General features: G+C 45.3%; 3 protein-coding genes across 5 annotated transcripts in view; 1 reads left to right on the top strand and 2 right to left on the bottom strand.

Annotated features, from left to right (window-relative positions):
- Positions 1–6,015, bottom strand: part of SPG11 (SPG11 vesicle trafficking associated, spatacsin) — a 36,584-nt gene extending 30,569 nt beyond the window's left edge. For both annotated transcript variants that reach the window (XR_011143670.1, XM_009686368.2), the window contains exons 1-6: positions 5,707–6,015; positions 4,479–4,663; positions 3,411–3,638; positions 2,042–2,240; positions 1,305–1,442; positions 225–682 (exon numbers count right to left, since the gene is read on the bottom strand). Coding sequence is in view for 1 of the 2 variants with exons in the window: in XM_009686368.2 (XP_009684663.2) it covers positions 225–682; positions 1,305–1,442; positions 2,042–2,240; positions 3,411–3,638; positions 4,479–4,663; positions 5,707–5,918 (1,420 nt within the window). In the remaining variant the exon portion in view is untranslated. The remainder of the gene's footprint in view (positions 1–224; positions 683–1,304; positions 1,443–2,041; positions 2,241–3,410; positions 3,639–4,478; positions 4,664–5,706) is intronic.
- A 1,510-nt stretch (positions 6,016–7,525) lies between these two features.
- CIAO2A (cytosolic iron-sulfur assembly component 2A) lies at positions 7,526–16,273 on the top strand. Of its 2 annotated transcripts, XM_068958067.1 has the most exons (6): positions 9,268–9,413; positions 10,489–10,524; positions 11,106–11,270; positions 13,677–13,726; positions 14,691–14,736; positions 15,797–16,273. In XM_068958067.1, the coding sequence occupies exons 1-6, from the start codon at positions 9,290–9,292 to the stop codon at positions 15,892–15,894; spliced, it is 519 nt and encodes a 172-aa protein (XP_068814168.1). In that variant the 5' UTR covers positions 9,268–9,289; the 3' UTR covers positions 15,895–16,273. The 2 variants fall into 2 exon arrangements, with proteins under 2 accessions (XP_068814169.1, XP_068814168.1); XM_068958068.1 differs by lacking the exons at positions 9,268–9,413; positions 10,489–10,524 and adding an exon at positions 7,526–7,764.
- The window catches only part of ADAMTS7 (ADAM metallopeptidase with thrombospondin type 1 motif 7), a 106,743-nt gene continuing 88,817 nt past the window's right edge, over positions 9,277–27,202 (bottom strand). The window contains exon 24 of the mRNA XM_068958066.1: positions 9,277–9,357. Within this exon, the coding sequence (XP_068814167.1) occupies positions 9,338–9,357 (20 nt within the window). The 3' untranslated portion in view covers positions 9,277–9,337. The remainder of the gene's footprint in view (positions 9,358–27,202) is intronic.

Below are 27,202 nucleotides of genomic sequence, written 5' to 3' on the forward strand. Positions count from 1 at the left end.
AATTAAAAATATATAAGCAAGCTGCTACAAAGCAACATTTATATCTACTGCCTCTCTTTCAAAATGAAGATACAAAGCTGCAGCTGCTCCATTTGGATTTTACCTCAGCAAGAATGCATTACAAATTAGCACACAGCAGCGAGACGGATGGGAAAGAATAGCACCACAAACAAAAATGTTTTGAACAGAAGCCTGCATCAGAACGATCATGTAACAAATCTCACCTGTCAGAAGTAAACATAACGGTGCTTCATTACAATCCACATAAACACAATTTTTGCCAAAGTGGTAATAGGTCACATCTCGTGACTCTAAATCCCAGAGTGCAACAGTCAATCCTTTGTCACTTGTTAACACTGCAAACAGTGCTTTAAACGCAGTCACAGATTTACACTCCAGTTTCACCATTTCTTGTGATCCTTCCACAGGAATTTGTTTCCACTGCTGTCCTACATCGCTGATATCTGTACCATCGTTTTGTAATTGTTTGGAAAGGACACATGTAGCATCCTGAGGAACAATGGCCACGGTCTCCTCAGAACTTTCATAGATTGCAGAATCATGATATTTAAGATGGGGAAAATACTGGTACCAAGGTAAATTGCCGTACACCACACGTGGATAACCTGGTTTTCTCCTCCTTATTACATTACACAGTGAAGATAAGTGTGCCTTCCAGGACCTGGTATGAAGAAAAAAGTTATCTATAATACCAGTTATTATGCCAAGGAAAACATAGAGATCAACTTCTAAAGTTTCATCAGTCAAATAATACACATTTAGATTTACAGATTACATCCAGCATCTTGCATTCTAGCCTTAACATGTCCCCAGTTTATTTCTATTCAAATATGACTGCAGGCAAGTAGAACGATCATAACTGCATTAGCTGATAAAGTTCACTAAGTTTAATATTTTTACTGGAAGCTTTTTAAGTTCACAACATAGTTGAAATGTTTTATATGAACACCAAGTAATTTGAAGTCCATGTGTACACCCCTCTGTAATAAACATGCAACAAATTCTAAAGAACTTGGAATACAAAAATCTGCTAATACCGACTCAAACTTATGCCAATGCAGCAAACAGTAATTACTACTTGGAAGTTGTTCAGTGACATATGTGAAGTTGTCTCGGTCCTTTTCCTAACAGTATCCTAACATTTATATAAGATTTAAAGCAGGATGAGCTTTCACATATCTGACTCCATTTGCAACAACTGTAATTTTAAAAATTCAGTAGTTTAGTGATCACTGTTCTGCAGGAAGCAAAAAACAGTCCTAGAAGTTATTTTCATAACGTACCTATCCGTCCGGAAAGACGATGTCATAAGCTCCATACTATAATCAGAACTAGCAAGGTCATCCTCATCAAGTCCTTCAGGCGGCTTCACTGGAAGACTTTCAGGATCTTTCTTACAGAGCAAATGCTCAGGGAACTGTCTGAAAAAAAGAAAGAAATAGTCAGGTCTCACCTCCCTCATGATTTTAGCATTTTTCTTCTTTCACATTTAACCACTCTACCAGCAAAGCTACAACCAAAATCGCAAACAAACTGGAGCTATCGCAAAGAAGCGGTATTCTTTCAAATTAATATCATTCACATAAACGTCCACATAAGCCATCAAAACCTGAGGTCATTTCCTTTGAGGTGGGCAACCTCCAAATTACAACCGAGGCCTATTTTATCAAACAAAATTGGTATAGCTGTAACAGAACAGTTTAACAACCTCATGCCCTACAGTACTTCTAAAAGTGCTACCAATTACCATGGCCAGCAGTTAACAGCTGATAGCCTAATCTTCCTAGAGAAAACATAAAGTCCATTATTTCTATTTGTTAAAGTAACAGAACAAAAACTGAAGCACACGGGCAATCTTTAAAGGAATGTGATTTTTTAAAATTATTTTTGACCTACCATAGAGCCAGGACTCAAAATACAAAGCTGATAGTGTCTGAGCTGCTGGAATACCAAGATTAGGCAATTTCTTAATGTTAGTTGTTCTCAAAATTTGTATTTAGGAATTCTGTTGCAAACATACCTGAAATACGTGTTTAGATCCACAGAAATGGCAGAGTTGGAAGAACTGAGGATCACAGCAACACTGAGATCATGTGACACTTTTACTGCAGTGAGCGGCAATGGGATGGTTGTACTCCTGTCCTCATCCTCCACGTCTCCCTGGCAGAGTGCTACGTCAATGTTTGCTAAATGTGCACCATCAAAAGAATCAAATACATCTTTGTACAGTATCAAAGAAAACGTCAGGCTTCAGATTGTCCAGCAGACAAAAAATTACACAGGAGGGGGGAAGACAATGAATTTCTGTCAACTTCATGGCCCAAATCAATCTTTGCACAGCAACATATTCAGAATTACTTGTTTTATAAGAGCACTCTAAGCCCAATGATGATCAGAAGTGTGAATCGTGCTAGGTGCTATACAAACACATAACCTATGCTACTTCAAAAGAGTTAATTTATCCTTAGAAGTGAACTGGGGACAAACACTGCAAGCTTTGAACTGCATTTCAGCTTCCTTTTTCTTACTATCCAACTTGGAAAAAAATCTATACTGATCTTCACAGTATGTATACAGTTTGAACAAACTGCTGTAAAACCAATAAATCTTTCATTTTGGCCTCACCTTAATGTAACTCTATGCCAACTGGTTGAAAACCTGAAGAACATCTCAACAAATAACAACTAACATGACAAATGTTACACCATTAACCGGAGGCTGCTTTAACGCTCAGAAAACTTTGGTTGGAAGGCAGTAAGCTCTGGTTTTAAACTCTGGGTAAGACTACTCAGTAAGGAAAGCTACTTGGACAACCATGCCCAAACATGAATAGGGGAAGCTCTGCCAGTGGCCAAAGTCTCCTATTTAGGAAAACAGGCTATAGCCTTTTCAAAAATTCGCGCTTGAAATTGAATTAAAAAATTACAAGAGGAGGCTAAAGCTAAGCACGCTGCGAAACAATCCGACAGGTCTGAGCTCCTGCTCTTCAGGACACAAAAGACAGATAACTGTTTTCCAAGCTCTGATGCACTGAATATCTGTAGACTACTTCTAAAGGACCTAATTAAGAACAGAAAGCCTATTGGCAGTAGACTCCAGCTTGCCATACATACATCCACATATCAAAAAATGTTGAAAACCATTACTCCAGCGTGAAACATTTCCTGTGGCAAGCTGAAAAACTAGATTCGATACGAGTTCAGCATTTTTTACTACCATGACTGGCACTTTACTACAGAATTCCTTTGTTGAAAGCATCTTCAGAGTAGAGATGCTGGAATTTCTTTAATGAAGTTTGGGTTAAATCCTGAGAGAATCCCAAAACAGAAAACTGACCGTATTCTTCCAGATCATTTACACTGAGAGCTAGTCTCTATCACAAAGGATACAAATCCAGCCAGAACTATCTAACAAAAACAGAATTCCCCTGCAGAAATTTGTATCTGTTATTCTTTCCAAAACTTGTGGCGGCATATCAAGGGTAACGCAGTCACATGTCTCTAAGTGTGAACCTTCTCCAGGAAAGGTAAAATGCACAAGAATAAAGTTATTGAGCAGAAGTATGCATGTGTTCTCCTTAAAAGACAGGATCTTTGAAGACCAAACTGAAGACAGACCTGCAAATTTAAAGACAATATTTTAGGATGCTAACAAACTGATGCTTTTGATTGTAAAGGTATCTTAATAAAATTGTAGCGCAAATTCATTTCCTCTGTCTTAATAAACTTGGGGGTTGTATGTGTTTGGCAGTGTTGTTTTAAATCTGACATTTTATATCAGGAGCAATGTTAGAGAACTGTTCTCTAAAACAGTGCTGGCTGTTTAAGTAGGTACTACTGTAAAGGACAAAAAACAAACAAAACAAAACAAAAAACAATCTTTCAGTCAATACTAAAAATAAAAGCTGTCTTGGAAATAAAAATTTTTTTTAAAAGTCTCCCTCAAGGGAGACTGCTTAAGAATATGTAAAACATCAAAGCTCTACGTCCTGCAAAGACTGTGCATTTTAACTCTACACTACGTTTGCTAATTATGGAACATGAAGTTAAACACATTAGCGAATTTTGTGCAGGATTAGTGAATAGCCCCATCCCTGTTTTCTTCCCATCAATTCTAAAATTACAGGGATAATTTGAGACAGTAGGGCTGCATGAATATGTTTATTGAGCTTATTTGTAATACTTTCTATCATCCAAATACCTTACCCTACAACAGCTTAAATCCCTCCAATAGTATCATCTTTGAATACAGAAGTGTCACTACTATTTTTCAAGTTCATTAATACTGCTACCGACCACAATATGGGACTTCCAAACCACCAATGCACAGAAAACAGCGTGAAAATATTTTACACTTTCCTAAGGCTCAATCCTGCTGCCTTTACTTGTTTCACCAGATGAAGCAGAATTAGCCTTACAGTAATTTCACATATGGAGTAGACATTGAAATTTACTCACTAATATTCTTAACTTCGAGGAGCTTTTTAAGTATATCTTCCTTACAACTGTGCAGGGAAATCGGGTTGTATTTTCCATCTTCTATAGTGAACTCATAGACAAACAGTTCATGACTTTTACTAAGAGTCAGTATTTTTGTCTTGTCTGCTTGCAGATCATAATCTTCTGTACTCTCCCACATGAAGCTGAAGATACAACATTCAATATGTTTATTCACCTTGCTCTCTTTCCACATACCATACATTGAACAGTTCTGGAAGCTTGCTAACGACAGACAGCATAATTTTAATATTTCGCAGTAAACATGCCAACCGCCCTACAACACTATAAAACATAGAAAACATTTCACCCCTAGTGCAGACTGCAATGCAAAACAGTGCTGGGGGTACCCCTACCTTTCCTCCTCTCAGAGGAATAAAAGATTGTTCTATCCTCTTGGGTCCCCTCCCTTCACTCCTTCATGATGTTATGTAGCATGTGAACAATGCTGTGCTTCAGAACTTCTTTTAGGAGGGGTAACGGCAGTACTGTCAGCTAGGGAGAAACAGAGCTGCCAGGCCACCTCCTGCCATTCTGCCTCCCTACTGCTAGGGCTGAGAAACTCTTCGGGTGACTCCATACCTGCTCCCACATGGTGAGGGGAGCAGGCAAAGAGTAAACAGCTAGAAGGCCACTCAGGATGAAGCACAGTGAAACATAAGAACACCCTAACAGTGTGGGCACTGCTTGACACTGCAAACATTTAGAGTTGCAATCTGGTTGTGGTTTTGACTCAGCATTGAAAGCTACCAAAGCTGATGAGAAACATCTCATGTGATCACTGCATGTCATGCACAAGAGCTTGCTACTGACCATGAGACAAGGAAGTCAAGCACTCAGGGCGCTATGGAATTTCAAGCCAGCAATGCTACAAAGCCAGTGGAAATCGTTCTCACTTCTGATTTACTGTAATGAACGCAGCCGTACCACAACCCAAGAGTAAGTGGATACAGTCTCCCTACCCCCAGCAGCGGGATTTAAGGGGAGCGCATCCCATTTCAAGGCAGGGTTTGAAAATCTCCCTTGGTCTCCTGCAGCTTTCAGGGACTCCCCTCGCCTGCGCAGGGCTGCTCCCCCTGGGGGAGCGCCCTCAGCTCCTGGGGCCCACCCGGCGCCTCTCACCAAAGCAGAGGGACCCCGGGGAACCCCTCCCGGCGCCCCCTTCCCCTGCTCGCCCCCCGCCACTTACTCAGCCCAGTCTCCCGGGAGGACGCTGCCCCGGCCCCGGCCGCCGCTGCCCGGCACCAGCGATTGCAGGTAGATCCCGCCAGGGGCCAGGAGGCTGCCCAGAGCGTCCTGGCCCCCGCTCAGCTGGACCCGGGCCGCGTCCCGCAGGGAGCCCTGCGCCTCCTCCGAGAGGGGCGCCAACAGGACGCGCAGCTCCCGCTTCGCTCCCTCCATCCTCCTCAGGGCGGGCCGCGAACCCCCAGCCTAACCGCCGCCCGCGCCCCGACCCGCCGCCGCCAGCACCGCCTCCTCCCCCGCCGCCATCTTGGACGGGGCAGCCCTTCCTTCCGGTCAGCTGACAGAGCCGGCCAACCCCCATCGTGCGCCTACAGCTCCCAGCAGGCAGCGCGCCGGCCCCCCCGCCCTCCCCCGCGCGCAGGGGAGCGTTGCCTGCTGGGAGCTGTAGTCTCCCGAGCGCCGACGGCGGCCGCCCGGGTCACGCAGCAGCCGGGCGCGCTGCGACCGCCGGTCCCCGCGGGCGGGTGGCGGAGCCTGCGAGGGGAGACCTCCCCCTCGCGGGGACGTTGATGTTGAGGACACGACTCCGTACAGCCCTGAGCAGCCTGGACCCAAGGGCAAACCTGACCCCTCGTTCCCATTATGCAACCTTCTTCTTCGACTTGTAGCTCTAGTTTCGACATTAAATTAACCCCAACGTAATGACAGCTCCTTGCCAGATTCTCCTTTTGAAGCTTACACACTACTGTTACTTGGAAAAAGTGGGGTTTCTTGGGGTAAACCATCAGTCCAAGGCACCTCTCCCGAGGCCCTGAGTGCACTAACAGGCCCTAAGGCGCTGGCCAGCCTCCCCCCACCCCCTGCCCAGGGGCCCAGGAGCCCATTTCAGGGAAGCCCTGGGCGTTCAGCCCCCACCTGGGCTGTGCTGTAGGTGTGCTGGTCTCCAGCTCACCGCGGCCTTGCCCCTGCCTGGCATTGGGCCCTGTTGATCTAGACCCGACTCGCAGACGGACTTCCCGGCCTGACGTCGTCACCACGAACTCGCCTGGCGAGCACAGCTCTTGGTTGAACCCGGCCACCGTCTGCCGGTCTGCCCTGCTCGGGTGCTGTGGGGCCGGGCCCCTGCTGCTCCGGCACAGCCTGTGAAAACACACTATTTTTATCTAAAGGAGAACTCGAATGGGCAAAGAATGTTTCGCTTCTGCTTTCATCTAGATTGACATCAGAACATGGCACAACCTTTAAAAAAAAAATTAGTTGGTCCAACAGTCCTCAAAGGAAAAAACCACTGTAGTCCTCTTTAAATGCCCTTTTTAAGCTGCGCAGTCGACGCACTAGAAAGCTCGGCTGCTTCCGCTGGCAGCGCGTGCTCGCCAAGAAACGCTGTTCTCAAACTGCGCGTTTCTAGCACGTCCTCTGCCTCCCGCGGGCGACAAAAGCACAAACCCAGCAAAGGGGAATCTTAGCCCTCCTGAAAGAGCGGCGGCAGCACGTTGTTTCCAGCCGGGCCTCTGCCCCACAGCAGCTCCCCGGAGCCGGGCGGAGCCGGCAGCGCTGCCCGCGGCGGCGGAGCCCCCTCGGGCTGCCTCAGGGCGGCCGCGACGCCCGCGGCAACGGCCGCTCACGCGCGGCGGCCAAGCCCGCCACACGCCGAGCGGGGGCAGCCCCGCCCCTCTTGGGCGGGGCCTCGACAGCGTAACCCCACCCCTGGGCGGGGCCGCGTGGCGTAACCCCACCCCTGGGCGAGGTCTCGGCAGCGAGGTCCCACCTCTGGGCGGGGACGCGGCAGTCAAGCCCCGCCCCTAACGCGATGCCCCGCCCCCAGGGCTCGGCGCTCTGGCCCCGCCCCGCGCCCGGCAGGAACTTCCCGCTGTGGCGGCGGCCGACGGTGGCCGCGCGGGTCCGGTTCGCGCTCTCCCATGGCGGAGCGGGAGGATGTCGCTGGTGTTGGGGCTGCTGTCGCACACGCTGGGCAGGGTGCTGTGGTACTCCGGGCTCCATAGGGGCTGCCATGCCCCGCGGAAGCAGGCCATGGAGCAGGACAAGGCGCTCGAGGTTTACGGTGACTGTCGCGGGGCTGCGCGGGGGGGAGCGCTGGTCCTCGGGGAGGCTGTGGGGCCTGTTGTGGGGCGGGGGGGCCTGTGGGGCGTTGTGGGGTAGGGGTCATGGGGCCTGTGAGGAGCCGGGGGGCGGAGGTCACGGGGGCTGTGGAGGGTTTCGGGGGGAAGGATCATGGGAGGGGGGCTTTGGGGCGAGGCCCCCGGGGTTGGGCGCAGAGCCGTGGGGCGAGGGGCACGGGCTGCGAGGATAGGGTCCTGGGGGGGCTGGGGCTGTGCCATTGAAGGGGGTGTGGGGGAAGTGAGGCCTGGCCCTGCCCTGGCCTGTGGGGCTGAGTGCTGTGCCCTTGGGGTGAGCGTGTGGGAGCTGCCCTGTGGGGGCCTTGAGGGGCTGGGCGGAGAGTGGCTGCTGCTGCTGGTGTTGGGGTGTGGGTGCCCCCTGGGGCGCTTGTGGTGCGGAGTGGGAGGAGAGAACGAGTACATTTGGCTCCCTTGAAAATGAGAAGCACTGTCGGGTCTCGGGGATTATCCTTCAGGTGTTCCAGGGTCTGGAAAGTGTTAGGGTCGGGATGAGAGACTGTCCTGAGGCTCTGCTAACTTTTGCCAAGCACACCGCGAGCCCCAGACAGTGGCTGGAGATGGGGTGGGTGCCGTGACCTTGGGGTGGAGCGTGTGCCTTGGTGGCTTTCAGTTCGGATCCTGAGCAAGGAGCGTGTTGAGAGAATTATCTTAATGCACCACGGGATGGGGGGAATGATGTTACTGCTTCTCAGCCCCTGAGCATGTGGGGAAGGGGTTGAGACTGCTTGCTCGGTCTGTGCGCTGGGGGGAGTTACCTTGCTGTTTCATCACCTCAGAAGAGAAGCTGGACACACCTGGGAAGGCAAGTAATTCCAGAAAGGTCAGCTACTTAGCCCAGCAAAATGAGGATTTCTGCTACTGAACGCCTGAGTCTTTAGCAGCGCTCCTGTAAAATATGGAGCGATTTCATGTCTGGAAATACTGTTTGTAGGATTTAGAGGGCTAGAGACATCTGTGAAGTACTACTGAACTAAATCAGCTTTAGCATTCCTCTTAGTGGCTGGGGAAGTAATTGTTTTCCTCTTTGTTTATGTGGGCCTTTCACATAGAAAGAGAATAAAATTTAAAAATAGAGAAAGAAATACATCAGAAATTGAGGAAACTTGTATACACAAAGATAATTTTGGCATATGTGTGTATATATATACACACTGTAGTTCAACTATAGAAGTCTAGCCAAACAAGTCAACTAAAACTTTATGCAGAAAGTGCCAGAACAATGGGGAAAAAATGTGAAAATATTTTTTTTTTCTCAGTCTGACGAATGAGACTATTAATCCATTTCCTGGGAAACATTTTAATAAAGCTAAACAGTTTGTTTGCTTGTTACCCTAACAATACCTAATGTAATTGAGGGGACAGTTAGCAATTCCTTGGGAACATCGAACAAATAGCCTCGTGACATCTACTGTGTGTTCTAGGTTCATAATTCAGCAGCATGACATCCTTATGATGCAGACAGAGAAAGCTGAAACAGGCTGGAGGCTTCAGGATGATTCAGGCAACAGTCTGCTTCCCTGGAAATTAGGGAACGGGGATAAGTTTTCTCCTTCATCACAAGTTTTACTTTACGGTATAAGTGACGACAATTTACTTTGGACAGCAAGTGGTTCCCAACCCTGCTGAAAGGTTTACCTAGGTCCAGAGAGCAATTTGAGTAGCCTCTGCAGGAGGGTGAGGTCGGCGTCGAGAGTGAAAACTTGTATATACAACTGTCCTAGTAAAGTCTTTTCCCCACTCGCCAGTCAGAAACTTTAGGATATGTCTCCATGGAGGAAGTCCAGACAAACATGAACTACTCTTCCTGCCCACTGGCTGGGAAGAGGCTAAATTCCGCCTGGAAGCGATATAGCAATATTAGCGCCATGTCGTACTAGGCCTGTGATCCCTGCTGAGAGGCTGGGCCTATTAGCTTAATCGCAGGAATGCGCTAAAAGCAGCTACGCAGCTTTCAAGTTAGAGTTGGGTGGGCCTGTCTGTGTACCTGAAGACAGACTGAACTAATTTGCTGTATTGAAAGCTCGTGTGGCGTTTACTTTAGAAATACAGTTAACTGTTGTGGTAGAACTATTTGTAGGGCTGCAATGAAAATACAATCGCCACAGCTAGTTAGAAATATCTTCCCTTTTTTCCTTCTTATTTTTTTGACTTACCTTAACCCATATTACTTCTGTTACCTTATTTATAGCAAAAATGCTTGTACCTGCTCTTTTAAGGAGCAAACAACAGCATACAAAGCAGGAAAAAAAAAAAAGGGAAGGTGACAGGTGGGAACTTCTTAGATTTGGCATTCATTGTCAAAATTAGTATTTCTTCCGGTTATGCTGGGTACATGCCGCAGATGTGCGCAGACTTGAGATCTCATTGTTTCTACTTATATCCTACATTACTCAGCAAACATTGAAATGCAGAGTTTTATTTTTCAATAGGTTCTTAAACCTATTGAATTCCTATACCATCTTGTGCGTTATTTTTCAGCGCCCTGTAATCATACGTTGTAGCTTTTGAGTATCCCTTGAAAACCTTTTGATCTATGGGAGAAGTAACAACAAATGTGATTGCTTGTATTATGAAACCTTCTTAAACTAATCCAGAACACAAGAAAAATACTCTATAAGCAGCAGTGCTGTTTATCATTTTCCACACAGATATATTAAACCTAGTTGATCCCCACGTTTTACAAGGTAAGGAAATGATCACGCCTGATGCTTACCCTTCATTGATACAGATAAATATGGATTAGTGCATTATTTCTGTACTGGCTTTCCTTAAGATGGTCTCAAAATCTTATCTATGAGGCCCAGGCTAGGAACTGGAGGGGAAAAAGGTGGGAATGAAAAACGACTTATCTTATTAATAGGTTTGCTTGCTTTTCAGATTTTCCAGAATCTGACTTAGATAAACATATAGTTAACATTTCAGATATCTTCTGCATAGGTCATACTAAGTCACATATAAATCTAAAGCTGATATATATCCTTTAATAGGCATGTTTTGATTTGTATTTGTTAACATGGGATTGCAAAAATAATAGCAAGCTTAGAACTGGTGTGTGAAAAACATGTTCATAGTGAACAACAAATGCCTCAGTTTGCCCAATTCTGAAGCAGCTCCTGAGATAATACATCACTGATGTTTATAGCTCTGCCTCCTCTGAAGAGGAGAAAAATTAACAATGCTGGGAAGATGACTTCTTAACAAACAAATTATGTATTAAATATAGGAAAGCTACTTTATATTGTTGGTGTCTTGTCTTCTGCTTTAGATATAATCCGTACTATTCGGGACCCGGAGAAACCTAATACTTTAGAAGAACTGGAAGTGGTAACGGAAAGCTGCGTTGAAGTACACGAGATAGGTGAAGATGAGTATCTGGTTATCATCAGGTTTACACCAACAGTACCTCATTGTTCTTTGGCTACTCTCATTGGTAAGATTTCTATTTCATTAAATCTGTAATAATGAATATAAAGTTAACTATGGATTATCTGAATAAGATCAGTCTTAGTTAAAATGCAGTATTGTTTTGCCAGCAATTTAACTAGAAATTTTATCTTGAAAAATTGGTTAACAATACAAAAAAAAGCAAAACAACAACAACAACAACAAAAAAAAACAGAAGAAATGTGGGGACATCCAAGATCTTGTTTCATCAACTTGGACAAATTCTTCAAGAAGAGAAGTGCTCAATAATCCACTAGGAGAATATAAAGGAGGGATTCTATACCACTTCCAAGCTATTCTAATAATGTTAAATTGAAAATTTGTCAATTCTTAAATTTAAACAAAAAAAGGTAAATTTTCAGGACCATTTCCTTTAGCCTTGCCCATACCTGCACAAAAACCTACACGTGCTCAAAAAATACCAAAAAAAGTTTATGAACTCTTAGGAGTCTGAAAGCAGTAAAGTTGGATAAGAATCGACACTGGCTTATTTTATTTTTTTCTTATTTGTGGTGAAAGCAGGTTTCTGTTCTCTGAAATAATTTGCTTAAATGTACCAACATTAACAACTCTTATGTATTAAGATTTCGCAGTCTGTCTTAAATATTTAAAATAAATTACAAGCTTTAATCAAAAAGTACGTGTATTTATGCCAAAACAGACCTTTACTACCTGCACTTTACTTTCTACACAAGACAGTGAAGTAATAGCATGCCAGCCAGTAATAATTTTTTTTGTAGCTTGAAACTGTTAGGAGTTAAGTTTACCCTGTTAGGAGCGTCAGTGGGTTAGGACTTAGAGCCAAGGACCGGTGTAGTCCATAGCACATCAAACTAAGTTTTGCTAATCATGTATACAGCACTTGATATCACGTTTTCTCTTATATCAAGGGGAACGTAACTGATATTTAACAAGGTGGTTTTCCAGTAAGTTTCTCGTAAATGGGCAGAATTTGTTGATCTTGAGGGCTTGTTGCATCGGCTGACCTTTGAAAACATGAAACAGCATACTGAAATATTTGTTAAAGACCTGAATGGTTTGGTTGTTTTTTTTGTCTAATTATAAATGTTCTCAGAGCCTGCACGTGACTGCTCCTTATTTATTCTATACTTTTTAAAATAAATTTCTAAGTAGAATAGAATTCTCAAGAATTTTAGACTGCCAGAACGGGGAATTAATCCCAAGTGACTGAGGAAAGGAATTCATATACCTGGAGCGGTCTCCTAACCTTACTGACTTATGTATTGGACTTTAAGACCCCTTTTCAGCGCTCTCCCTTTTTCTAGGGATTTGTGAATACAATAATACGTGGGAATTCAGTTTTTCTCTCTAAGTTGCTTGAATGTAACTTTTTAGAGTCCAAATAAGTAGCTTTTGAATTGTTTCTGTCCAGTTTGCCACCTCTTCCCAAAGGAGACTGGGAATAGGTAAAGGAGATTCCCAGAGGAGATTGGGGAAAAATATTCTCTCCTTCACTGGTAGGAGCTGCTGTTATCACTGGCTCAGAGCGAGGACAAACTGGGGCTGTAATACTGCTACAGCTCGTTGAAAAGCCAGGCCTTGTGGAAAACTGCAATAGGCTAGCAGTAGGGATGTCCCAAACTAGGATGTGGCTCCCCGAGATGAACCACAACGCTTTGCTCAGTTGCATCAAAGGTTTTTGTTTGTTTGTTTGTTTGTTTTCTTCCCTGCGTTACTGTTTGCTCTAGACAAGCAGATCTAGACAGAACTATAGCAATAGACTTTTCAAGCAACGCTTGAATGTTGACCCACAGCTGCTTTTTTCTATTTATTTATTTTTTTTAATGGTGATATATATCTTTGTAGTTTTATTTGGCCACGGGGATTAGTTGTGGATGGAGTTTTTTTGTTAGGGTATTTTTTTGTATGTTGTTTTAAAGTAGTTAGCACTTCTGTATGGTAGACATTTAATAGGGAAGCTAGTGGGCTTGAATGGCCTCCGCGTCATTGCAGGCTTGTGGGTTTTTTCTTCAAGCAATTTATACTGGATTTTTAACAAATGTCAGAACACAAAACAAACATTCTCCTCAGTACAGATGGAGCCACAGTGACTGTCAAAAAAACTCCATTTAAAAATGTAAAGGGAAGCTGGAAATGGAGGATTTCTGTGTATTTAGTGTTTCTAGAAGGTATTCAGAGACTGAAGACCTCCTAAGCCTGTAGAGCAGGTCCAAACTCAACTGAGAAGCTCTCTCCAAAGGGGTCAAGAATGGTTATTTAATCTCTTCTGTGGCTTATGCTGCTCAGAGTGCTAAAGGAAAAAGTTGCCAATTATACTGGTGGTTTTTGATTGTAAATCTGTATCCTCTGAAAATGCACCTCAAATCTTGAATTTGACAAGCAAAAATTCTTCTCTCTTTTGTTTAAACAGGCCTTTGTTTAAGAATAAAACTTCAGAGATGTCTGCCTTTTAGACATAAGGTAAAGTATCTGTTCTAGAACTTACAGTAAACTACATGAATGGATGCCAAGTGCTATACTTTCCCTTTAAAAGAGGGTACACTGTAGGATCAAGTGACTTGCAAGCTCCCGTTAAGGATGGGGTCTCTTTAAAACTTGTTACTTCCTTATGGAAGGAGTGAATGTTGCAGTACTGTGAAGCACCTGAAGGAATCGCTGAATAGCTTTGATTCTTCCTTTTCTTTACAAAAGACAGTTTCTTTGCTGAAATTATGAAATATACTGGGTTTCAAGGAATCTCCTGACCACCTGTCATCCAATTGCTTGCTTGGTGGAGGAGATGGTGTTTTTAAAGCCAATGTTATGATGAATCTGAGTCATACTGTTGCCTTGGAGAAAATGAATATGGCCTTCTGGAATATTTTAACATATTCAAGCATCGTGAATATAAAAATGTTAATAGTTAGTAAATCTGCTATACCATTTGGAATATCCAGTAGTTTTCTCCTCAGTTAGTTAAGGGGAGTTCTGCTACTTTATATAGTCATAATCCCTGAAGTAAAAACTTCAGGGTAGAAGAGTTCAGAAGAACTGCAGAGTTTGGAATAGGAACTGGGCTGAGGAAATCTTTATGACCCGTGTCTTAGGAATTTTTAATGTGGTCTGCAGAGAACTAAATGAAAAGATAATGCCAGGTTCTCCACCCTGCTTTCAGTAGCCTCAATGCAATTACTTTTTCACACAAGCAGCTGATGCTAATGAGGAAAGAATGCCCCTGCAATTTCAAAGAAGGATCGCTGGGGACTGTGAAATGGAGTGGAGATTGTCTTGGGATTGTATTGCACTGCAGTCTTAAGATCAGCTATTGCCATTGATCACTTTTCATTGTCCATGAACTTTTAAAAAGGGTAAATTACATTTCTTTCAGTAATGAATATATTTAACTATTGATGTATGTGTCTAATGTTATCGATCTCTTCTCTAGCTGGAAATCTACATTTCTGAAGGTACACATTCCACTGAAGAGGACAGTAAGTAGAACTTATGAATGAGAGGAGCTTGAGTAGACTGAATGTTGTGTCCTTGGGGAAGTCCTTTTCCTCCCCCACCTTACTGTCCTTTCCAGAAACTAGTATGTTGTTAAAGCTTTACAATGAAACATGTAGCTGAGGCTGTTTCAAAAGTTGTAGTGGTACTGTGAACGTAAGCTGCTTGTAAAAAATCCTGTTTCTTGCAGATGTTGAGTTATGTTTCTAATAAAAAAGTTACCAATAGGCTGCTGAATTATTAACATGAAGAACTTCATGACTGACTGAGAACTGTATGTTTTTGGTATCATGAAGTTAAGGTAGCAAGATCAACCAACAAATATAAAATAAAACCTACAGGACCTTGAAATTCTTTCAAAGTTATAGTCAGTCACTGTCTTCAGTAGCTGTTAAAGCCTTTGTCCAGGCACTGGCCTTGAACTTTGTCTTTGAACATTAGGTATCTTTGTACAGGGAGGGGCAGGGAAACCTGTTCTTTTGATTAAATGACTAGAAATCAAACTTAGAGGAACTCAGACTATTACTTTGTCACAAATTTTATGCTTGATGTTAAGACATGTTATCAGTGTATTTCATATTCCTTTCCCAAACTAGAAAAGTATCAAAAATAGTTGGTCCATGATGGATGTTCTTGTGTGACTGAGCTTTCATTTGCCTCTGTTCCCAAATTTCCTGTTAATCCTGTCTCTTTTGAGTCTTTGCTCTTGAGCGTCTTTGTGTTTTCCTTTCTATCTTGTTGCCCTTCTGTTATCTGGCACAACCTTCTTTATCTAGGCCGTATCACTTAAATGTCTGCCTGTACAGTACTTTTACAGATACTAGGCAAATTTGAATCTCTACCTACATAGCAAATTGCAAAGAAAGTTGACACGATGTACCACTACTGCAGAGCAGCACTTGCTCCTTCCTAGAGCACTGTGTGCATTAGGTTTGGAAAACTTCATTGGAGTACAATGCCTTGTTTGTCGTGTTTCAGTGGTACTTTACAGGTACTGCATCAGTAAACTGCTTCTGACTTTACTTTATATGTGATGTTTTGCAGTCAACAAGCAAATCAATGATAAAGAGAGAGTAGCAGCTGCGATGGAGAATCCAAACTTGCGTGAAATTGTGGAGCAGTGTGTTACAGAGCCTGACTAGTAGCTATAATAACCATAGAGTTGTCATTTTGATACATTTGTTAAAAACTTTGTGTAAAAAGAAAAAAAAAAAAATCAAGGCCTTGAGTTTAATACTTGAGTTCTTTTTATCCTCCACATGTTTTTTAAAAGAAATTGTTTATAAGATAGATTTAAATTATGATAAATTAGTCTCTAAAATAAAGTGAAATGTATAGTGTTAAGAGTTTGTAATATCTGGTGTCCAGAAAAATATTTTGTCTAATTAAAAATGAAACAAGATGCCTGTATTGCCTTCTGATAGACATTGTGACATAAATTCAGTTTTGCAGGTTAAATTTCTACATTGTTTCAATCAAAACATTGTAAAAATAAAAACAGATTATTGTACTGAAATGCCACTTCTTGAGCTTAAAAATTTTTTTAGCTTAGATTTTGATTTCTATTAGAGAAGGAAACATCTCATTCATCTTTACTGTTTATTAAAAAATGAAAATGGAAATGAATATTAAGTTGAAGGTACCTATTAAAACTTTATTCAAAAAATGTTAAATAACATTATTTCTCATATGCTCAGTGGCCTTCAAACACTGCCAATGGTTTTACTTTTTTTCCCTAGTCAGAGAAGACTTCTATACGGCTGCAGTCTCCAAATGGTATAAGAAAAACTCTTAATTTGAATCTCAAAAGAAAGAGGCACTTCCTCGCATAAAGCATAGTAAAACCATGAAACGCCTGGCCATGTAATGATGTGGATACAGGGGGTGAAAAGTTTAGTTGAATTAACAGGGGAGGAAAAACACCTAAATTAGTACTACTACCAGTTATAGTTCCAGATTTATCTTCATTGATATGGAGCTAGAATAACATCCTTTGCTTCTATATAACTATTCTAAATGGGAAGTTCCTGTTTAACAACTCTGAATTCAAAACAGACAATGTTTGATTGGTGGAGGTGAGCTAGATGTGGTCTGTGCATCTGTCCTTGGTGTGGCAGCAATGCAGTGTCGGGGGAAGCTGCCCTGGTGCCCTTGCTGTTTAAAAATTTTTTTGGAATTCTGTTACTGTAAGAATCTGCAGGGGAAATCTGCTGGATGCTTCTGTTTGCCCTCTCTACCTTCCTCTTCCTGCCTTGTTTCCCCAATTAAGGGTAGATTTCCATCTAATCATCTGATGATTGCTATGGTCACTACCCTTAACTTCTTCTCCTAGGAGAGTCTTTGTAATACCTATTCCAGATGCCGCTAGTGCAAAATAGGAGGCTGAAGAATCTGTGGCAGAAAACTACTGTATAGTGAAAGCAGTCTGAGGGTTTGAAATCCCTTTTCATCAAGGAAGTCATTTTGTTTTCCTCCAAACATCAACCTTGCCATGATTTTTAGTGAGGTTTTTCGGAAGTTCTGTTGCTTAAGATTACACCTTCGTGACCTATAAAGAGCGTGCGCAGATGCTAAGTACTTTGCAACTGAATTGTTAAATGTTATTGTTTCCTCACACACAAAAAAAACCCCTTTTATTTGGAATAAACTAGGCAAGGACTTGAGTATTTAAAATGCACCTGTAGTCTGAAAAGTTTTGGGGAAATACTCGAATGATGACAGGGAAAAAAATCTGGCTTGTGTAGAGCTGAATATCGCACTCTCAAAAGTTGGGCTGCTGTCTCCCTGTTCCTAATAGCACTGTTGCTCACAGAGCCTTCTATATTTACAAACACTTCTGAATTAACAAAAGCTGGAATTTCAAGGTTGATTACATAAATCTCTTAAAGTATATGAATGTTCTTAATACAGAACCAAAGTGGACTTAGTTTAGTTTAATTTGCTTCCGAAGTGGAAATTGGGGTGGGTGACAAAGAAAGAGCTTCATTTTCTGTTGGGTGCAGCGCATCGGGCGTGTGCATTAAATACAACTTTTCTCTGGAAATAAGATGACCTTACAGAGATCTATTACTGTATGATTTACCTAAGGAAGAGAGAGTTGCTATAGATTATAGAGGTGCATAAAAACAGTATCATCTTCATTAAGAGACATGAAAAATTCAGAACCAAACGACTAGACTGGAACAAGGTAGACTTGGTGGTGGTGGTGGGTTTTTTTGTTTTACTGGGACACTTTTCCTGCTAAATATTTGCATTTTTTCCTGTGAGTACATATTTTTCAGACTGGAGTCTTTGCTTATCTTGTGGGTGAAGCTTTCCTATGGACAAGATGTTGCCAGTTGGATCCTGTTCTTTTTTAAGATTACTCACCTGCAGCATGGAAGGTGAGGGAAGCCTATAGCCCTTCCTCTCTGTGGTTGCCACTGTCTTGTTTCTCTCTGCTCCTGCCTGGGGTGTCCATAGTAGTGGTGCCAGCTATCGCTATCTACACGTTTTCTCTCTGCAGAATTTCTGTAGGGGTAGTTTCCCCCTTGCCGCTGAGGATTTGACCGTGAATTTACCCTTCCCCGAAGAACCAGGCAGAGATTCCTTGCTCAGATGTCCTTTTCCCACTGGAAGTGACATTTGATATCCACTGCGTAGCCACAGGAGGGCCTTAGAGGTGACTGTGTGTGCAGTGGGAGGGACGAATGCCCTCCATCTCAGTCTCGTAGTATCCGATAAACTATTCCAGCATCTCAGGGATGCGTTACCTGGTCAATGCATAACGTTCACCCCCCTCAGTGGTTTGTGAGAGATTTTAGGGAACCGTGCCTCGGTGAAACAGTGATTACTCTAATGGGCTTGTACTTGGTTAAACTGTGAGAAATCCTTTCAGTTCAGCGCAAACATCTGCTGAGATTTTGGGGATTTGTAACTATTTTAATAATATGCCTCATAAAGCTTTCCTGAAGGCATGAAATGATTGAATGAATTCCAGCTAGGCTACCCATTATAAACAGCAGGGGAAAATTTCCCTTTGCAAAACAGTATACTGGACAAATGTCACAACTGTGCCAACAAGAGCTTGTAATGTCCCTGCTTTCAGTGCCAAAGTTATAAAAAGCGAAGACAGTCCCCTTTATTGTTCTATAGGTTACTGCACATCTGCAGGCCTGTCAGCTTGAGTAGGTGGGGGAAAAGCCATTTTCAAAATTACCGTCTAACTCTGGGTGCTCAGCTTCAGTTATATTTAGCCTTAACTTCAAATGCCTTTGGACCCTCATTGCTCAGCTTGACTTCAACATTAGGGAAGTACATATGTCCTTAAGCAGCACTTTCTACAGATGCTTCTATAATTAGATGTAACTTCAAATGAGACATTATTGTGTCCACTATTGTGTCCGTTATTGTGCCACCAGGATGTGAAGGGAACTGACTGCTTGGTATTTGCATGAGAAACTAAGAACTCGGTGATATTCCCCAAATAAATAAAGACTCTGGGAACCTCTTTTTTTTTTTTAAATCCTACTTTGAACAAAACTTAACATCTGTGTATTTGGACTCCTGTTGGAATGCTGTATCACAAAGAATCCTACAAGATGCGTTTTGCAAGATTTTGTCTTGTTTTTCAGCTGGACAGACTCACTAAAAGGCAACTATGGCTGTGAAAATACTTTCTTCTCTATGAAAAGCAGGTGGGGATGTTTTTCTATGATAAGGTTCCTCGTTTTGTCATGCCATGCAATTAAAGCAGAAGTATGGAATAAGAGCAATGCTTTTCTTCCCCGTGGTTTACTCTTTAATTAAATTAGTTACACCAGCTTAATTTGTAATCAACTCTTGCACTATATTTTTCACTTTGTCAATTGGAGTAAGATTTCCTCTGAACTGTGGGGTAAGGAAACGTAATTAGCAGTTCAGTCCATTCGCTTGCACAGCCTTGTACAGCAGATACTATGTAACAACATATCTGCAGTCTAAACAAGGCAAACTTTGATGCTGTACTCTGCTAATTTTGTCCATCAGCAATTAATCTGTTCATCAGTTGCTAACTTCAGCTCTGAAAAGTCTTAAGGCTGGAAGGACCACTGTTTACAGGAAGGTCATTAGGAGTTACTGAGACCGTTCTGAAAGCAGTGAAATTCAGTGGCAGGTAGTGAGCTTTCGCTGAGAATTTCCAGTAGCATTTGACATCAAAGGAAATTTATTTGTTAATTATTTTAGTATGATGGTGCCTGAAGGCTCCAGCTAAGACTGGGGCTCTATTTTTTCTAGATTCTGAAGAAAAAAGCAATAGGGGACTGTCTGTCTTTTAAAAACTATTAACTCATTCAAGATGCCCAAGGAACATGAATGAGCAGCACGATATCATATTAAACTCATAAAACATATCACAAATAGAAAATGAAGCCACATAATTAACAACCTCTAATTAATGACTATAAAGGATTTATTCTGAATAGTTAAGTGTTATCAGCAGCAGCCCGGTACTTTTACTGCAACTCCTCTGCTAGAAATTTCTAAATTGCTAAACTGTCATCTACTCCTGTGATGCTCGCGCTGTTCCTTGCAACTTCTGTTTTTGTATAGTGCACGATGAATCTTGCTGCCATTCATCATATCCTAAGTGGCTTCAAGGCAATCTCTGCAAGTTCTACACAAAGTCAGTTTAAAAGAGAATATTTCATATAGAAGAGGCTCTAATTTCATATTTTAAAATTAAATAAGCTGCCTTTGTTTCTAATAAATAGAAGCAATCTGTCTTTTTTTCCCCCTTTTCAAATGGAGAAAAATAGAAACAAAGGATTTTTAAACTGCATTAGGTATTAATGACTTCCATAGCGAAAGAAATGAGCAGAGATGTACGTGTTTTGGAAGCATTTTCCCACGAGGGGGAGCATTGGCATAGAGAAGATCTCAGCGTTTGGGAGCTGTGCTCAAACTTGTGGTTGCGTGCCGCCTTTTTTTTCTTTTTTTTTCTCTTCTCTCCTTCCCCCCCCCCCCCCCCTTTCTTTTTTCTTTCTTAAAATCGATTCCTTTCACCTCAGCAGTGGTGGGCTAGGCTTACTCCTCCAGCAGCCGAGGCCGGGGCTGTGTCCCAGGCTCCCGGCCCAGCGCACGGGCGCCGCGGAAGGGTGCCGTAGCCACGTCTCAAAGGCTGTTATTATTTGCTGTTTGTCTTTGCTTTTTGTGGGCTGTTTAATAATGGTCCCAGATGTAAATATATGCGGGCAAAGATAATTTTCTTTATCAGCCTTCCAAGTTAGACTGGTTGCAAGTCGCCATTGAAGGCGGAGGAGTCGTCCCTCGTCCCTCGGAGCAGAGTCGTTATCACTTAATTCCATGTTTCACATTTTCTGGCTGTAAACAGAAACTTTCTCAGAAAACTGCTTTCCCTTGAGAAAACTTCTTTGTTACCACCACACTTTCCAGCGGAGGACTTACGTGCTTCTTCCCTCTTTGCCTTCTGCCGTACCCAGACTCTGGCTTTTGATCTTTCATGCCAATGCTCTGGGAACTAGATGGAAGAGGTCGGTTTGAGTGTGCAAGATTCAAGGAAAGGAAAAAAAAAAAAAAAAGCCCAGAGACCTCATCCGTGCTTCTGGTAGAGTTGGATTCAAGAATAACAGATTCAAAGACAGATCTGGGTTTTGTAGGTCCCTGATTTGAGGTTGGTTCCCTCTGGGGTTTGGCCCCCTCCGGCTGTAGTGGCCACCCCTGAACTACCTCGCACGGATAACAGTGAAATGCCTCTAACATGGCGAGTTGTCTCGCTCTCAGGGTCCCTTTCCAACGCTGCTATAGTGTGAGCAGGTTTGATGAAATCTATGTGGCAAAGCTACTTTCTCGACTCAAATCACGTTTGTCACAAGACAAATTTCGATTGGTTATTCTAACCAAGCCTTTTCCTATCTTAGTTCTTTCTGGTATGTTTAAGTCTTATTTTAAAACACCAGTAGGACAAGAAATTTAAACATAACTGTTTGTTATTGCTTCGTATTTATTAGATGAGAGTATTTCTTGTCCGACACAGGTTTTCATGAAAATACTTCCTTAAGCATCATATCAGGACAGTGGGTAAAATTAACTGAATAAGCGATAACGCCCTGAGGTAGGAGGCCCATGAACTGTATGGATTCTCTTTTCTGCTTGGTAATAAAAAAAAATTTTGCAAAGCAAGAAAATTAATCTTTTTGTAGCAGGATACAGCAGAAACGTCTATGACGTTTGCAGGTGCTCTTAATGCATCTTGCTGGTGGATCGGCCCCCACATACAAAGCACCCAGGAGAAAAAGAAGAGAATCGTTCCTTAAGGCAGGCACCGAGCTCTTCGAGCCTGTGCTCTGCAATCAGGGACGCTGTCTTGGGAAAAACTCATAAAAGGAAGGGGAGAGGCAGCGCGCGGTGGCAGCGCGTTTCGCGCGTCCAACGCGGCCGCCCCGCTGAGACGCCGCGGCGTTGCCCCGGGACCCCGCGCCGGCGGCCCTGCAGCTCGCCCTGGGCTGCAGCTCGCCGCGAAGCCGCGGCTCGGCCGTGGCCGTGGCCGTTCCCTTCGGCGAGTCGCTCGGAAGGGCCGTGCGGCCGTGAAACCTGCCACGGCTTTTCCGGCTCCCTGCTCGGTTTTGCTGCGGTGCGGAGCCAGCTGCAGCCTGTATCAGTTGTGATTTCGGGGTGGGGGGGCAAACGCTACTCTCGTTTAGACATAAGCGTGGCCTGCAAAACACCATGAGAAAGACCCAAATACCCTGGGAAGAGGACAAGGCTTTGGGGATGATTTGCTCTATTTCTCTAGAAACTGAATCCCAGGAGGGTTGTCTTATTCCATTTCGTGCTGCAGCACCACAAGGCCCCAAGTCATGCTTGCTTTTCCTCCCGCAGAGCCTCAGCCCGCTTCAGCTAACCTTTAATTTAAATAAATAGCTTCTGCCTTGTAATAAGATCAGCGAGGGCGAGGTTTGCACAGAAAGGGGTGCCTAACTGACGGAGGGCAGCAGGTGCCCGTGGCGTCCCTTCTTCGTAAGGCGACGGGCCAGAGAGGGCCAAAATATTCTTTAAATGCCGCTCGGGGGCATCAAGGAATCATTTCTCCAGGGCAGAACCGATTTCAGCTGCTTCGGGGACGCCTCAAGAACGGCCTTGCAAGTCGCAGCTGCCTGGCAAGCCGTTTGCCTCTGGATGGATTCAAGACAGAGACATTGCTTCCCCGAAGGATTTTTTTGGCGCCTCCCAGAGTTTTGCGTAAAGGTGGAGACCAGCTCGTATTTCAGTCGCAGTGGTTAACTTCTGCTTAGGCGCAGCGATTGCAAGGAGTCTGTGAGCTGACTTTTTTTTTTTTTTAAAAGCAATTTTACTCTTTTAGGAGGACAAAATCCCAGCCTGAGGAGGTCTTCGGCTCTGAGGAATCAGTTGTTTCCAAGGCTTTGTGAAAGGTGCTAGTGACCCCACATCAAGTGGGAAGCCGGACACAGGCAGCTTGCTTTGGTGTTAAAAGAAGAACAAGTCTATTGTAACTAACTGAAATGGATTTTCCAAATTATATTTCGGTAGGCAGTTTACCCATCAACAGAGGTACTTTTCTGGAAGTAGAGCACAGCCGAGCTCTAGCCAGGCTAGCAAAGGTAGCTATGGCAAAACGTAATTCCAAAGACATAATGTCGTTTTTCTTGCTGGTGCCTGCAGGAGTTCATCCATCGCCAGCACAGACTTCCGTTGCTCTAAGTGCACGTGGATCAGGTGGCTGCTTGGAAATACCGGGGACAAGCAGCCTTAAGCACTGTGTATTAGTGGGACCTTTTGGCATTGCTAGAAAATGCAGCAGTAGGGTATTTTGAACCAAGGCTATTAGGAAACAGGAGCAGTACATTTGCTCAAATAATGAATCTTCGGTAGGGGGAAGAAAAGAAAAAGAGCGTATATTCAGAATTATAGCTGATGCAAGCAGGGGTTGCTCCTGGGCTTACCAAGCCTGGAGGACGCCTAAAGGAGGACTTTGCCAGAAAGAGAACTGTAACCCTGGGCCAGGAAAAACATAATTCAAAAAAGCAAACGTGTTTTTCCTTGGAACCAAATTTAAGGCACCTATTTCCACTTAGGTCTCTCATGGGGGGGAAAAAAGAGCACGGCTCCATAGATGTGTACTGTACTGACCATGCAGTTTTCTAGCTTTCTGAAATCTGACTGACGGAACAAGTATGTACTGACAATGGAGACGTGCGCTGCCTTGTAAAGTTACCTGTCTGAGGAAGTTACTGTTGGCTATAAACATCCGACAGGGAGGTATTAAATGAACCTGCACATGGTAGATGACATCATCTGTCAACTGTTTTCCTGGGATTTGCTTTTTTGCTTCCCAGCAAAGCGCTTCACCTCTTCCCTCCAGAATGAAGATATCTGCTGGGAGCAACGAGGGCTGCGTGAAATCCTGTGACCACGAGATACGCGGCTCCTCTTCCCAAACGAGTTGCTCGGTAATCTTCGGGGTGAGCGATGCCTCAGCTGTTTGCAGAGATACCTGCTTAAGACAAAGCCCAAAGGACAGCTTTTATTCTTAGATTTGATTTTTTTTTTTTTAAATAAATATAGAAAACGATCTCCTTTGGTCATTGTTCCAAAACGAAGGTCATTGTTCCCTGCAGGAACGGGCTGTGGCAGCTGGTTTTGCCTTTTGCCTTCTTGTTTGCTCAGCTTGAGCAGAAGCAACGGCGACGCAAGTCCCGGGCCTCCGTCCCCTCTGGCCTCCATCCCCGGCGGCCGCTTGCTCTGCCCCGGGCGGGCGGTTTCCGACGGCCGCGCCAGCGCCCTCCTGCTCCGCTCCGCGGGGAGCCGATCCCCTTCACCCCGGCTGCTGCGGCGCGCGGGCCAGTTTCCACGTCCGGAAGGGCTGTTTTGTGAAATCGGGCCGGTCTCAAGTCAGCTCTCCGAAATCAAGAGCATCCCCGGCTCCGCGGAGCGGCGGTCCCCGCGGAGGCGGGATGCAGCCCGGCGGGAGCAGGCGCGCCTCTCCCCGGCCTCCGCCGATCCGGCGGGGCCCCGCAAGGGATGAGCTACCTCTTCGTTTCAGTCGTCGTATGTCCTATCGGGAGGAACAACCGCAGAGGGCACCAGCCAGCCGCAGCCCCGCGAGTGGCCGGCGGCCCCCAAGGCCAGGGGGACGCGTCCTGCTCCGGGGGCTCGGCGGGAACCCGGGCAGCCCTCCGCCCGGCTGCGAAGCCGAGCGGAAACCCGGCCCTCGCCGGGCTGCGAGCCGTCGCAAACGGGCTGCGAGCGGTAACGACGACTCGCACGAACGAACGGCGGGGTTCTTCCGCGAGGAGCTGGCGTTGGGACGCGGGAAGCTAGGAACGCCGCTGGCGCGAGCGAGGACCGCGAGGAGGAGGAGGGCGCCCGAGATGGGCGAAGGCAGACAAAGAGAGAGCGGAGGAGCCTTTTCGCCGTGCTCAGGCTATTAGTCACTGGAGATGTCAACAGAGCAGTTGCCTATAGAGCTATTTTTAGCATATAGATGTTTTTAAACATTTACATCTGGTCGTGCTGAGCTTTCTTTAAGGCACGAACGCAGGTCAGCCCCCGAGAGCCCTCCAGAGGAGGCCAGCGGCTCTGCTTAACCCTGGCCTGGCCTGTGCAAGTCCTCTTTCTTTCTCTCCTCCTTCCATACTCACGTGAAACAGATTTCTTCCTTCAATTTTTTAACAAAGGCCATCGCTCTGGGTGAGCAAAGGCCTCCCTGCCCTTTCCTGACCTTGCGGCTCTGCTTAGGTAGAGCTTTCTGTGCTGACACCACAAGTTTTAAAAACAGAGGAAAATAAAAAGGGCTCTTATTCTTACCGGACTACAACGGGTGGGAACGTCACAGGCCACCGCGCGGGGCTAACGCAGCAGCGGGTCAGGAGCGAGGCATCTTCGCTCTTTCAGGACTCAGCCCAGGCGCCAACGGTGCACATGGGGCTTTGCAGCAACGCTCCTCCGTTCCTCCATCCTCTTATCACCGAAACGTGCGCCCCGGCACTTTCTTAAACCCTCCGCTTCTTGCCCTGCTCTTTCCTCCCCCAAGACAGACGCACTCGGCTCAAGTCCTCTGAGCTGCGTTGCCCCCTCGGGAAACGCTCCCGACCCTCCCCGAGCCTGAAGCAATCAGCGGTGGGACTCATCTGCTGCCAATTCAGCAAATGCACCTTTCTGTAACGGGGCCCAGCTGAGGCTGTAATTACACAACCAAACATGTCATCACTCTAGAATTATGTCTTTAAGCCACGCTATAACGGTCTAATGAAGTCGAGCTATTTTTACTTGTCCCAGAAATCGCGGTCCGCTGGGCTGCAAGCCCTGGAGAAGGCAAAGCAGAAGCACGTAACTCCAACGCGTCCGGGATGCTGTCCCCTCCGCCGGGTGGAGGTGCTCCCGGCCGCGAAACGGCGCCTCGGTTGAGCAAGCTGATGGGGGGAAGCTCCGGGCTGGGCAGGGGGCAGCGGTGCTCAGACAGCAGGAAAACTGCAGCGGCTGGAGCTGCAAATCTCTCTGCAAATCTTCCGCCTCCGAGTTAGAGCCCCGCGAGCGCGCCGAGGGTGCCGCCGGCCGCGGAGGGGGAGCGTGCTGGGCCGTATCCCGGCACACGGGCCACGGCCTCGGGAACGTCTTCCCCAAAGTACTCGAGCGCTGGGAGGGCAGCTGGCGCCGCGCGGCCCGGCCCCGCCGCCAGCCTCCTGCGGTTCCTGTGGCTTTGTCAGGCTTTTCCTGCAATGGAATAATTTCTCTTTGCAAAAACCTGCTGTATAATGGAAGAAGCTAAAGCGCTGCCCACCTCTAGTGATGGGGGCCCCGGGCACCCTCAAAACACCCCCCAGAAAGGCAGCTGCTACTGCTTCAGTTTAGCCCGACGTCGCAAAAAAGGCAGATCTTCCTTGCGACAGAAGGGAACAGCTTCATTAATTTCGGAGCGAGGCAGCGACGTGCCGGGGCTGACGCGGACCGGCGGCGCCTGCAGCAGCTCCGCTCGCTGCCGCCGTGTTTCTGGAAGGGGCCTGGGCAGAGGGGCTGCTGTGCGGCAAGGGAGCCGATTTCCGCTTTCTGGAACGACCTGGGCTTCCTCGGAAGTGCGGCAGTGCTGTGGCTATGTGAGGGCCCCAGGCTCAGTGCCAGCCCCAAAACGCAGCGAAGCTCTTTTGCCATTAGTGAGATCCACGAGCGAAAACGTGAGAACTACGCTGCAGCCCGGGAAATGCGGCACGGGACAAATCGTTCCCCGATTCCTTAAGGATCAGCCGGTGAACGTCCCCTCGTGACCGGCAAGTGGTTATCCAGGGAAACTGCAAACGGGATTTAACATTTGGGGCAAATGTCTTAAAACTGATCTTCAGACTGCTCTGAGACGGTGACTGTGACCGCAAAGGGAATTGGCCGGATGCTGCAAGCTGCTCCCGAGACCCCCCTGCCGGGATCTCCCACCGGCTGCCGCCGGCCGTGGCACCGCCA

Source organism: Struthio camelus, chromosome 12 (genome assembly GCF_040807025.1).
Source record: "Struthio camelus isolate bStrCam1 chromosome 12, bStrCam1.hap1, whole genome shotgun sequence".
In the NCBI taxonomy this organism is placed as follows: Eukaryota; Metazoa; Chordata; class Aves; order Struthioniformes; family Struthionidae; genus Struthio; species Struthio camelus.